The 13,896-nt window shown below is 43.6% G+C and overlaps 1 protein-coding gene across 1 annotated transcript; it reads left to right on the forward strand.

Moving 5' to 3' along the window:
* Positions 1 to 97: 97 nt before the first annotated feature.
* On the forward strand, positions 98 to 12,560 carry FEM1B (fem-1 homolog B). Its single transcript, XM_073304449.1, has 2 exons — positions 98 to 1,062; positions 9,514 to 12,560. Exons 1-2 carry the CDS (start codon positions 815 to 817, stop codon positions 11,147 to 11,149), a joined length of 1,884 nt encoding a protein of 627 aa, XP_073160550.1. The 5' UTR covers positions 98 to 814; the 3' UTR covers positions 11,150 to 12,560.
* Positions 12,561 to 13,896: the final 1,336 nt, after the last annotated feature.

Below are 13,896 nucleotides of genomic sequence, written 5' to 3' on the forward strand. Positions count from 1 at the left end.
GCCCGCTCCCCGGAACGGTTCTGCTCGGGTCGCGGTTTCCCGGCCGGGAGGGATTCCGCGGAGGACGCGGCCACTTCCGCTTTTGTTTCCGGAATCTCAGCGGCCTAGAAGGAGCGCGGGCGGGGGAGGGGAGCGGCCCAGGACACCCTGAGAGAGTCGCGGCTGCTGGCCCTTGCGGGGATCCGTAGCTGGGAGGGCGGGGCTCCCCCCTGTCACTCCTGGGAGCTCCCGCTCTCCGAGTCCCTGTCCCCCATCCAGGGTCCCTCCGGGTACCCGTAGCGAGGTCGGGGCGCCGTAGCGAGGGGAAGGGCCGGACCCCCCGCCCTTCCTGGGTCCCTGCCTCCCCCAGGCCTTCTCTGGGGGCCTGTAGCGAACGGGGGGTTCCCGCCCCCTCGCCACCCTCCTGGGTCCCTCCCCCACCAGGCCCCACCTGGGGAGCTTTCCTGGGGGGGCTCGTTGCCCCCCAGCCCGCGTGGCCCTGTCGGGGGGAGTGGGCGCCGAGCCCCACGGCGGTGGTTGCCCTCGGCTGCCCGCCCGCCATGGCACGTGGCACTCTGAGGGGCTGGAGAACGTGGCACTGACAGGGCGCCCTGGGGGCTGTGGGTAGTGGTGGAAACTTGGGTCACCCTGCGCTGGTGCTGACCCGGAGGGGGCCAGCTGGGCTCTGGTCAGGGCCTGCCCGCATGTGCCCCCCGCCGTGGACCGATTCAGGACGGAGGAGGAAGAGACTTCCCTGGCCTTGGCACCAGCTGCAGCTGGCAGGCCTGAAGGTGGCGGTGGCAGCAGGAGGAGAAGTTGGGAGGAGGAGAAGGCCATGGAAGGCCTGGCCGGCTATGTGTACAAGGCGGCCAGTGAAGGGAGAGTGCTGACCCTGGCTGCCCTGCTGCTCAACCGCTCCGAGAATGACATCAGGTACTTGCTGAGCTACGTCAGCCAGCAGGGTGGTCAGCGCTCCACGCCCCTTATCATCGCAGCCCGTAACGGTCATGCCAAGGTGGTGCGCTTGCTGCTAGAACATTACCGGGTGCAGACCCATCAGACTGGCACGGTCCGCTTCGATGGGTACGTACACGATGCTGATGTCTTTTACTCCTACCTCTTTCAAAGGGGAATGGCAAAGCCAGGATGAAAAGTGAGCTATCTCAGAAACGTACGCTGAAAGATCTTGCTAAGTAGACTCTGGGCTGGTCTACACAACAAAGTTGGATTGTCTTACCTACCTGTGAAAATTTTCACGCCCTCTGCACTGTAATTAAGTTGATCTAATGCTCACTGCAGACACCAGTCGACAGAAGAGTTCTTAGCTATCGCCTCTTGGACAGATGGATTTACTACAGCAATGGAAGAACCTTTCCATCACTGTAGTAAGCATCTATACTACAAGTGATGCAACTGTACCCCTGTAATGTTTCTACTGTAGACATAACCTCTCTGTGTGATTATGGGGAACACACAGCACTTTCCTACCAGGTTCGGAATAGTGGCTGTGAAACTAACTAGGGTTCCCCCCACCCCCACCCGTATTCTGCTGGGAAAGCTATTAACAGTGGCAGTGCTCCAGGAGTTGTGTGTAGACTCAGGGAGTCGTCATTCCCTCAGTTCACATTTGCAAGGCTATCTTCCCAACTACGTGGGCAAAGCATGTATTTTTTTTGTTTAAAGAAAGTCTTACCTTCTACAGAATCTAATGGGCTAGCCACAACTCCCCCGGGAAAACTCTGCCTCTGCCTTGGGCAAGTGGCTGTTTTTCTGGATGTACCAGAATGTATTATTCTGTGACATCACTGCTACCATGGGTCACATGGAGCTTTAGGACATGCCCTCAGAGAGGGAAGGTGTGAGCCACATGGATGCTCTACTTGTATGTAACCATCCTCCTTTTCAGATGCTCTAGATATAATTTTAATGCCTCTGGTTCTAGATAAGGTAGACAGTGATTCCTCTCTAAATTACTCCACAAAATGGTATTAGTCTTTTGTATAGTACATTTCATCCCAAAACCTTTTACAAACTACTGTATTATATAAACCATACAGGAGACATCACTTCTCCAACACTAAAGTGCAGTATTCTTTGAAGGGGGTGCTCAACCACACACAACAGTGTAGGACAGGAAGGGGAGAAAAGTACACTATTCAACTGAAACTGCATGGGGAGTTTTGGGAGAGAGAGTGTAATCACCTGAGCTGGGATTTAGCCAAAACACTCTGGTTAATAATTTTGTTCTTGGAAGTTGTGCTATGGGACCATTCTGGTCACAAAGGGTCAGTTTTCCTTCTCTTGCAAGACATGTCCCCAGCAGCTCAGCACCCTCTGACAAATGCTGTGGTACTAGTTTAATACTTCACTGGAAAGAGAACTGCCAAAATTGAAACATCATCATCACTTCCTGCAGCAGCTGGATCTCACAATCACCAACAGTTGGCCTTGCTTAGCTTTTGGGATGTGACAGGATCACAGCATGAGATGCTATAGCTGCATTTGTAATATGCTGTAGGTCCCTTCTCAGCCCAAATGTAATTAGTTATCAGAAAAAGGACCCTTTTGGTTGTATATGTATCATACAGGGATTTTGTGAGACTTAAATGTTTTAAAAGTGCTTTGAAAACCTCCAGTGAAAGCACAAATTCCCCTCTACCTTGCTTACTCTGGCTGTTTAAAGGCATGGGAGATGGTTTTTTTGGCCTCATTGATATCTACATTTTAATGAAGTTTTATTTCTAATTTGGACATTCAGATTTTACGTGATGGTAATTTATTTTTTTAAAAGGTTACTTTAACTCTGATTGCTGGGGCCACAAGAATTTAGTCTTGAGGTATGGAGCATTCTGGACAAGGTTGTATAAGGAGCTAGAGTTCCCACAAACTCAGTTCCTGCATCTTGTCAGCCATTTTACTCTTCCTTAGTTGGGAATACAGAGTAATCTTATGATTTAGACTGGGATAGTTGTGGACTTTACAGCAGTACACCAGCAAGCTAAGTGCATACAGACTGCAGGTGCAGAAGAAACTTTTCTCAAAAGTAAGCTAAAATTCTTGGCTGCTCAACTACCTGGTTTATAGAAAACGACGTTACCTGACCCAAGAGTCTATGGGTTTCAGAGCTCATCAGAGGAGTATTGTGGTTGCTCTGATTCTATTGTTAAAGTGGATTATTTAAACATGTTTATGCAGTTATAGCTGTGTGTTAAATCATATTTGTAAATGGATTTGTTTTGTGTAGTGTGGACAGAGCTATTGCCTGAGGCCTCTTTCTAAATGAATCTTAGTTCCTCAGCTTTTTAGAACCATAGCACTGATGTATTTTAATTTAGCATGGAATGAATACGATATGCTGAAATTTTACTAGATTATGAATAACACTTGTAATCAACCAAGGTTACCTCTCAGAATGTCTTGATTCTGTGTTCTTGAGTGAATCGTCCTTTCTTCACCTTTGTTACCGCCCTTGTTCTTAAAACTTCTTGTTGCAATGTTGTTCTAGTGTGTTCCAACATGTGTGCACCCATAAATGGCTCTTAAAATAAAAAAGCTGAAATCTCCTGCCCAACCGTATCCATAAAGCTAAAGTTGCCTTAAGAGAAAACTCAGGCTTCACAGATTTGCTTTCTTTATGCTGCCTGTATGCAAAGGAAGAGCTTATTTCAGATACAGGAAGAGAGGGAGAGAGAACATAATGGGTACTGGCTGCTGACTTGCATCTGGCTGTCCACTGATGGCCTGTAGGTACTATATCTAGGCCGTTCCACCAGCCCAGCAGAGAAGCTAAGAGTAATTCCTCTCTATGGCACTGAGGGAGAGAGGCTGAACCCAAGAATGCTTCTTTTTTATCGTTCTTTTCAAAGTAAAATTCCTTGAGAATGAGTAGAGTGGAGGTGTGTGTGTGTGGGGGGTCTCTCCTGTTTTTGAGGTGGAGGAGGGACTCCTGCTCCCAGTCAATGTTAGGAAGGGCCAGGGTGGATTTGATTTAAATCAAATTAATTTAAATAATGATTTAAATCAAATCACTAATCAGGAAGACTCGATTTAATCATGGATTTCTACATAAAAGTGCATTCTTGTTGGTTGTTAAAACCTTCATACATATTCTTCACAACTCAGAGATAGATGAGACCCAAACTGGGTCTCTTTTACGGCCTGCTGCCATTATAGGTTTTCCCTTCTAGTGAGAGAATGGTATGGTAGATCTCAAATCAATGAAGGCTACGCTCAGAAAGACCTCAGAATTTTTTTATTCTGGAATATGCTGCTCAAACAGTTTCACTTTTCATAGAATCATAGAATATCAGGGTTGGAAGGGACCTCAGGAGGTCATCTACTCCAACCCCCTGCTCAAAGCAGGACCGATCCCCAACTAAATCATCCCAGCCAGGGCTTTGTCAAGCCTGACATTAAAAACTAAGGAAGGAGATTCCACCACCTCCATAGGTAACGCATTCCAGTGTTTCACCACCCTCCTAGTGAAAAAGTTTTTCCTAATATCCAACCTAAACCTCCCCCACTGTAACTTGAGACCATTACTCCTTGTTCTGTCATCTGCTACCACTGAGAACAGTCTAGATACATCCTCTTTGGAACCCCCTTTCAGGTAGTTGAAAGCAGCTATCAAATCCCCCCTCATTCTTCTCTTCCGCAGACTAAACAATCCCAGTTCCCTCAGCCTCTCCTCATAAGTCATGTGTTCCAGTCCCCTAATCATTTTTGTTGCTCTCCGCTGGACTCTTTCCAATTTTTCCACATCCTTCTTGTGGTGTGGGGCCCAAAACTGGACACAGTACTCCAGATGAGGCCTCACTAATGTCGACTAGAGGGGAACAGTCACGTCCCTCGATCTGCTGGCAATGCCCCTACTTATACATCCCAAAATGCCATTGGCTTTCTTGACAACAAGGGCACACTGTTGACTCATATCCGGCTTCTTGTCCACTGTAACCCCTAGGTCCTTTTCTGCAGAACTACTGCCAAGCCATTCGGTCCCTAGTCTGTAGAGGTGCATGGGATTCTTCCGTCCTAAGTGCAGGACTCTGCACTTGTCCTTGTTGAACCTCATCAGATTTCTTTTGGCCCAATCCTCTAATTTGTCTAGGTCCCTCTGTATCCTATCCCTACCCTCCAGCATATCTACCACTCCTCCCAGTTTAGTGTCATCTGCAAACTTGCTGAGTGTGCAGTCCATGCCATCCTCCAGATCATTTATGAAGATATTGAACAAAACCGGCCTGAGGACCGACCCTTGGGGCACTCCACTTGATAACGGCTGTCAACTAGACATGGAGCCATTAATCACTACCCGTTGAGCCCGACAATCTAGCCAACTTTCTATCCACCTTATAGTCCATTCATCCAGCCCATACTTCTTTAACTTGCTGGCAAGAATACTGTGGGAGACCGTGTCAAAAGCTTTGCTAAAGTCAAGGAACAACACGTCCACTGCTTTCCCCTCATCCACAGAACCAGTTATCTCATCATAGAAGGCAATTAGATTAGTCAGGCATGACTTGCCCTTGGTGAATCCATGCTGACTGTTCCTGATCACTTTCCTCTCGTCTAAGTGCTTCAGAATTGATTCTTTGAGGACCTGCTCCATGATTTTTCCAGGGACTGAGGTGAGGCTGACTGGCCTGTAGTTCCCAGGATCCTCCTCCTTCCCTTTTTTAAAGATGGGCACTACATTAGCCTTTTTCCAGTCGTCCGGGACTTCTCCCAATCGCCATGAATTTTCAAAGGTAATGGCCAATGGCTCTGCAATCACATCCGCCAACTCCTTTAGTGCTCTCGGATGCAGCGCATCTGGCCCCATGGACTTGTGCTCATCCAGCTTTTCTAAATAGTCCCAAACCACTTCTTTCTCCACAGAGGGCTGGTCACCTCCTCCCCATGCTGTGCTGCCCAGCGCAGTAGTCTGGGAGCTGACCTTGTTCGTGAAGACAGAGGCAAAAAAAGCATTGAGTACATTAGCTTTTTCCACATCCACTAGGTTGCCTCCCTCATTCAGTAAGGGGCCCACACTTTCCTTGACTTTCTTCTTGTTGCTAACATACCTGAAGAAACCCTTCTGGTTACTGTTAACATCTCTTGCTAGCTGCAACTCCAGGTGTGATTTGGCCTTCCTGATTTCACTCCTGCATGCCCGAGCAATATTTTTATACTCTTCCCTGGTCATTTGTTCAATCTTCCACTTCTTGTAAGCTTCTTTTTTGTGTTTAAGATCAGCAAGGATTTCACTGTTAAGCCAAGCTGGTTGCCTGCCATATTTACTATTCTTTCGACTCATCGGGATGGTTTGTCCTTGTAACCTCAATAAGGATTCTTTAAAATACAGCCAACTCTCCTGGACTCCTTTCCCCCTCATGTTATTTTCCCAGGGGATCCTGCCCATCTGTTCCCTGAGGGAGTCAAAGTCTGCTTTTCTGAAGTCCAGGGTTCGTATTCTGCTGCTCTCCTTTCTTCCCTGTGTCAGGATCCTGAACTCGACCATCCCATGGTCACTGCCTCCCAGGTTCCCATCCACTTTTGCTTCCCCTACTAATTCTTCCCGGTTTATGAGCAGCAGGTCAAGAAGAGCTCTGCCCCTAGTTAGTTTCTCCACACTTGCACCAGGAAATTGTCCCCTACACTTTCCAAAAACTTCCTGGATTGTCTGTGCACCACTTTATTGCTCTCCCAGCAGATATCAGGATGATTGAAGTCTCCCATGAGAACCAGGGCCTGCGATCTAGTAACTTCCATGAGATGTCGGAAGAAAGCCTCGTACACCTCATCCCCCTGGTCCGGTGGTCTATAGCAGACTCCCACCATGACATCACCCTTGTTGCTCACACTTCTAAACTTTAATCCAGAGACTCTCAGGTTTTCTGCAGTTTCATACCGGAGCTCTGAGCAGTCATACTGCTCCCTTACATACAATGCAACTCCTCCATCTTTTCTGCCCTGCCTGTCCTTCCTGAACAGTTTATATCCATCCTTGACAGTACTCCAGTCATGTGAAAAGGAGTACTAGTGGCACCTTAGAGAGTAACCAATTTATTTGAGCATAAGCTTTTGTGAGCTACAGCTCACTTCATCGGATGCTTCACGAAAGCTTATGCTCAAATAAATTGGTTACTCTCTAAGGTGCCACTAGTACTCCTTTTTGCGAATACAGACTAACACGGCTGCTACTCTGAAACCAGTCATGTGAGTTATCCCTTGACTGTTCCAGGACTTTGTTCTCCCTGCTTGTTTCCCAGGCTTCTTGCATTTGTGTATAGGCATTAGAGATAACTCGCTGATTGTCCCTCTTTCTCAGTATGAGGCAGGACCCCTGCCCTCTCGCGCGCTCCTGTTCGTGCTTCTTCCCGGTATCCCACTTTCCCACTTACCTCAGGGCTTTGGTCTCCTTCCCCTGGTGAACCTAGTTTAAAGCCCTCCTCACTAGGTTAGCCAGCCTGCTTGCGAAGATGCTCTTCCCTCTCTTTGTTAGGTGGAGCCCGTCTCTGCCTAGCACTCCTCCTTTTGTTTCTACTGCCTGTCCCTCCTTTTTCACATTTATCTCCAGACTTCTTCTCCTTGTCCAGATCTATTCCGCCCCCAAAAATCTTCTATTCATTGAACTTTTTGAAACTTTTCACTTTTAGAGAGAGGTAAGGGATTGACTCTGTACACACAAATTTGAAGAGGGACGATAGGGTCAAGGTCTGTTTTTTCTCACCTCTCTCTATTTATTTATTTAAAAACATTTTTGCTGTTAACAAGCATGTTATTTCTGGAGACACAAATCCACAGTTTGAGAACTGCAAAACTAAGCATCTCTGATGGTATCTTCTAGATTTAGCAATGAGTCCCATTGGTTAGATAGAAAGATTAACCTAAATGATCTATACAGAAGCCCCTGGAATTACATAAGATTGGGTCCCTAATCCATGAACTATTGGAACTCATTTACAAAACTTTTCTTAAACATTACATGAATATATGGTCTTATACGATAGAATTAGAATTTATAATCCCTATTCCATAATGAGATATCTTTGAGCTATAATGTATCTTAATTAAAACTACTGTATCTTTAGATTGTTTTTTCCTCAAAAAGCATTTTATCAAAAAAATCTGATTTAAATTAAAAACGGATTTTTTTTTTAAATTAAAAAAAAAACATTGATTTTTATCCACCCTGGGAAGGGCTGTTATCACCACTCTGCTGTTGGATTGAGGAGTCTCTTCTTCTCTACATCACTGTGTGTTTATGGGATGGCTGCGCCCTTTCACTTCTTCTTTGCACAGATTCAGGGATACGTCATTTTGATTCACTGCCTGTTTAAACTTCCTCTCATGCCTCTCTGCATGAGGATAGCCAGGCTAGGGCCTGGGGGGTTTGCTGTGCATTTACTGTTTGTGCTCACTATATCTCCCATCATTCTTGTGAGCCTGACTGCCAAGTTGTGCTAGGGAGTCTGATAGTGCCTGCAATCCCTGCCAAAGTGCAAACTAAGGAAGCCTGGCTCATAACACCCACTTGTCTACTCCCCAAATTCTTGTGTTGTGTATGTGTCCCCCTGGTGCGCCAGGAAAGCACCTCTGTTCATGAACAAGACATTTGGTTGTAGGGCCAGGGCTTGAAATCCTTCCTCACATCTTGTTACAAAAGTAGCTCCATTGATTTCAGAGAGGCTGTTTGTGGAGTCAGAAACTGCTCATGCTGAGTAACGATATCAGAATCTAGCCCTAAGAACTGTCTTTAGACCAAAACTCTGAAGCTTGTCCCTTTGGGTGTCATCTGAGCACTTGAGTATGCAAATACACATGCGAGTATTCTCGCAAAGTTATTTATGTGCATTTGCAGCATAATTATTAAATCACGTTGGTGTTTTATTATTCAGTTTTAACTCTGGAAAATGCCTGCGCAGGTCTACAAACTGAAATGAAAGATGGTTTTGTCCTTTTGCCATGGTTTGGTTTCCCAGTGAAGTCTGAGATACTGTCTGCATCCATATTGCTGCAATATAAACGTTTCCACGTTCCAGTGCCATTCCAGTGGCCTAGTGAAGTGGAGAAAACATCAGACATTCTCTTTTTAAGTCTGAATTTTATTCTCCTTTTGTAATTCCATGATCTGTAGGTTCGCCTTCCTTTCCTGCATGTCAGTTTATCACAGAAGACAATAATTCTCCTTTTTCTAGTTCTGCTTCTTGGGACCGGGTGGGCCAGTGGAATAAAGCCCTAGAGGAAATTTTCAAAGCAACAGAGGCGAGTCTGTTAATATTAATGGGGTCATGTGGCTTGATCCCTGGCACTGCTTCGAAAATCTCTCTCTCTAACTTTTTTTCTTCTGGACATCTGTGCACTTGCTAATTGCCTTATTTTGTCTTGGCTCTGCTGATAAATATCTTCAAGTATAAAAAGGGAGTGGCTCTAAAATATCTGCCTGTGTTGAATATAAACTTGGGATATTGGTAACATGCTTCTTGCAGACTACTCACATCTCTTACAAAGTGCAGCAGTTTAACTGCCTGTCTTTTGTCTTTACATTTGTAGTTATGTCATTGATGGAGCCACAGCTCTCTGGTGTGCAGCAGGAGCCGGACACTTTGAAGTTGTCAAACTGCTAGTTAGTCATGGAGCCAATGTGAACCACACTACTGTGACCAATTCAACTCCGCTGCGGGCTGCATGCTTTGATGGCAGACTGGACATAGTGAAATACCTGGTGGAAAATAATGCTAACATCAGTATTGCCAACAAGTATGACAACACTTGCCTTATGATTGCAGCTTACAAGGGGCACACAGATGTGGTGAGATATCTCTTAGAACAACATGCTGATCCCAATGCCAAGGCACATTGTGGTGCTACGGCATTACACTTCGCAGCTGAAGCTGGCCATTTAGAGATTGTCAGAGAGCTGGTCAAATGGAAATCTGCAATGATGGTGAATGGCCATGGAATGACTCCATTAAAAGTAGCTGCTGAGAGCTGTAAGGCAGATGTAGTTGAACTTCTTCTTGCTCATGCGGATTGTGACAGAAAAAGTAGAATTGAAGCTTTGGAACTTCTGGGTGCATCGTTCGCAAATGACAGGGAAAATTATGATATAATGAAGACTTATAACTATTTATATTTAGCAATGCTGGAGAGGTACAGAGACAGTGAGAACATCATTGAGAAAGAGGTTCTTCCACAAATCGAAGCTTATGGAAACAGAACTGAATGCAGAACTCCTCAGGAATTAGAATCTATTCGGCAGGACAGAGATGCCCTTCACATGGAAGGCCTCATAGTGCGTGAACGAATTTTGGGCTCGGACAATATAGATGTTTCGCATCCTATTATTTATCGTGGGGCTGTTTATGCAGATAACATGGAGTTTGAACAGTGTATCAAACTATGGCTTCATGCATTGCATTTGAGGCAGAAAGGTAATAGGAATACCCATAAGGATCTCTTGAGGTTTGCTCAAGTCTTCTCTCAGATGATACACTTGAATGAGCCTGTTAAAGCCAAGGACATAGAAAGTGTTTTGAGGTGTAGTGTCTTGGAAATAGAACAAGGAATGTCCAGGATTAAAAGCAACCAAGACACAGACATCCACACAGCCATGGACAACTACGAATGCAATATTTTTACCTTCTTGTATTTGGTGTGCATCTCAACCAAGACTCAGTGCGGTGAAGAAGAGCAATCTCGAATCAACAAGCAGATATATAACTTGATTAATCTTGATCCCAGAACTCGGGATGGGTCCAGTTTGCTGCATCATGCTGTCAACTCCAGTACACCAGTAGATGACTTCCACACAAATGACGTCTGCAGCTTTCCAAATGCACTTGTCACCAAGCTCCTGTTAGACTGTGGTGCTGAAGTGAATGCTGTGGACAACGAAGGAAACAGTGCACTTCACATCATTGTCCAGTACAACAGACCCATCAGTGATTTTTTGACTTTGCATTCGATTATCATTAGTCTGGTGGAGGCTGGTGCTCATACAGACATGACAAATAAGCAGAAGAAGACTCCTCTTGATAAAAGTACAACTGGGGTGTCTGAAATACTCCTTAAAACTCAAATGAAGCTGAGCCTCAAGTGCCTGGCTGCCCGTGCAGTACGGATCTATAACATAAGCTACCAAAAGCAGATCCCCAGAACTCTGGAAGAATTTGTGGAGTTTCATTAGGCCACATAAAATCTTTCAAGGTGGTGCTACTCGGAGAAGACTTAAATCACAGACAATAGAAAACATGTGCATAGATTAGTTTTCTCCACATTTGTGTTTTTTTTCCCCTTTGCATTCAGTCTTCAGCCTCTGTTCTCAAACAGATCTTGGAAAAAAGCCACATTGCTTGGATGTAACTACAATCTGGTGTCTGAAAAGGTAGTCACTCTTTTTTGATAATGGGCCAATTTATTTTTAATCTTTTAAAAAACAAAATGAAAACAAACACCAAATGTAACAAGCACAAAATATTGTTTCAAATATGCCCATTCATTCATGAGTTACAGCTGAGAATGCTTTAAACAGCCACTTCAAAAGATGTTTCTGTTAAAAAGCCCGTGCCACCACATTATCTCTGCTGCAAATGTGTAGATTTAAAATTTTCTTGGGACAAGGAAGGAAAAAAAAGAATTTAAAAGTGTCTTGTAGTTGGTGATAAGTCCCAATATACAGAGCAATCCAGGGCTCTCATTTCTTACCACCTTTTTATGCCATTCAGTTAACACTGAAGCAATCAGTAACATTTTAAACGATTCCTATTCTTTTTTTGAAATGTCAGCCACAATTATCGATAGCTGTAGGAGTACGGGGAGGCTCTATTAGGAAATACAGGTTTAAATTCAACTCTATGAATATACTGAGATAGTAATTGTTGAATAATCATGGTCTTCATTTATTCTAGCACATCTGTCCAAATGTCAATCAAATTTCTTTTTACGCAACAAGCCACTCGTTTATAAATATCATGCATAGATACCTAGAAAACGAATTGTGTGTGTATGTTCATGGCCCCTAACATTTCAAATCGCTTTTAAATTTTTTGTCATTTTAATGCTTAACATTCAACATTTTGACTCAGTTTTTAAAACTGCACTCCAGAATTCCAAATGCTGTGTCTTCCTAATGGAGCAGTCTTTCATCGAAGGTTCCCCTTTGCCTAGGTGTCTTCCTTTAAGTGTGGTGGTGATGATGATGATCAGAACCAACTTTCCAATAAGCATGGAATTTGTGTCCCTGACTCAGTTTAAATTTTTTCATGATTTTTATTCCTTTCATTATGAAAACTTATCGTAAAATTGTTTTTTTAAATCATCCTATAAATAAAATGTTCTTTTATGATGAGAAGTAACTGATTGTATAATATCTGTTACTTGAGAAGGTACTTCTCCTTGGCAGAAGTTGCAGCAGTAAAATGTCACTTGTTTTGATGGGCTACTGAAAATTCTGTTTATTATTTTAAACAGGGCTTTTTAATTGTCAGACAATGAAATAATGTTCTGTATTTTTTTAAAACAATCTGAGTAGAACTTCAGGCAAGATCTGGGCACACGTTTTCATTTGTATTTCAAATAAATAAACACTGAATGTGAAATTAGTTTGTAATCCTAATTTTTGGCTAGTGCCAACCAGAACAATGCTGCTCAGATTGTATAGTGCTGTAAATATAGACTGTTGTGTGTCTCTTGAAAAGGAAAAAGCTTTAACTTGCAAGCTTCTCAGTCTGCCAGAGTGAAAACAAAATCCTCAAATGAGAAATGTGTTTGTAATTTGTATCTCATGTAGTTTCAACCATAGTGTGAAAAACCAACAGTTGCAATTCAGTGTTTCAGGAAAGATGACAAAGCCAAACTCAATCACCTACGGCCTTAAAACAAATGCAGCACCACAGAACCTTTCACGGAATAGGCAGGAAGGTGATAGTGTTCCTGTAATTTTGTACTTTGCATGTCTTCCTCTGCCCATCTGAAATGTACCAACAATCTGAAAAAAAAGAAAAGGAGTACTTGTGGCACCTTAAGAGACTAACCAATTTATTTGAGCATCAAATGCTCAAATAAATTGGTTAGTCTCTTAAGGTGCCACAAGTACTCCTTTTCTTTTTTTTGCGAATACAGACTAACACGGCTGTTACTCTGAAACAACAATCTGAAGTTTCACATAATCTTAAATTTCTGTTTTGCTAAGATTTTATTATGAAGATTTCTAGCCTGGCTGTTAGACACCCACAAGGGGTTTTAACTTACTGTTGCCAGAAAGTTTTTAAAGCTCATATGTTTGAGTCTGATCCAATGGATGACAAATGTCCTCAAGCCCCCTGAGGCCAATGGCTTCTCAGCACCTTGCGGTAAGATGTCCATTATAGCTAAAGCCTCAAGCCCTTCCTTGCTGGAGTACATGAAGAACAAATACCAGATGCTACATATTATGGCGGTAAAGTTAGTGGTGGCTGATATATTTTAACACCAGCTAAAATAAGCAGATAGATGAATCAGTGTGTGTGTTGGGGAAAAAAAACTCAGTCTCTTGTTATAAGGTGCCATCTACATCAAATAAGTTATTTTGACACTTTGCTACACCTCAGTACACATTTATAATGTGTATAATTAATGTAAGACTAAAGAGTTCTTGAAACCCAGTTGACTAGGGAAGAGAGGACTGAACACTGGTTCTATACTAATAGTGTGTGTGACATGCTGCTGGCAAAATAGCTAGGCAGTAGTTAACAGTTGACTGCTTTATGAATTGCTCGAAAGGCACTGGTTACAGTTTATGTGCTGTTAATTAAGACAGCACATCCTTGCACTATTTTCCTCAGGATGTGATTCTGATGTGTAAAATAATCTACATGATGTATTCTTGTGAAATATCTGCATAAAACCATTCTTGGAACAAACACATGCCTGAGATTTCTGTAGATGAAATTGTTA

Source organism: Lepidochelys kempii, chromosome 10 (assembly GCF_965140265.1).
Source record: "Lepidochelys kempii isolate rLepKem1 chromosome 10, rLepKem1.hap2, whole genome shotgun sequence".
Classification (NCBI taxonomy): Eukaryota; Metazoa; Chordata; order Testudines; family Cheloniidae; genus Lepidochelys; species Lepidochelys kempii.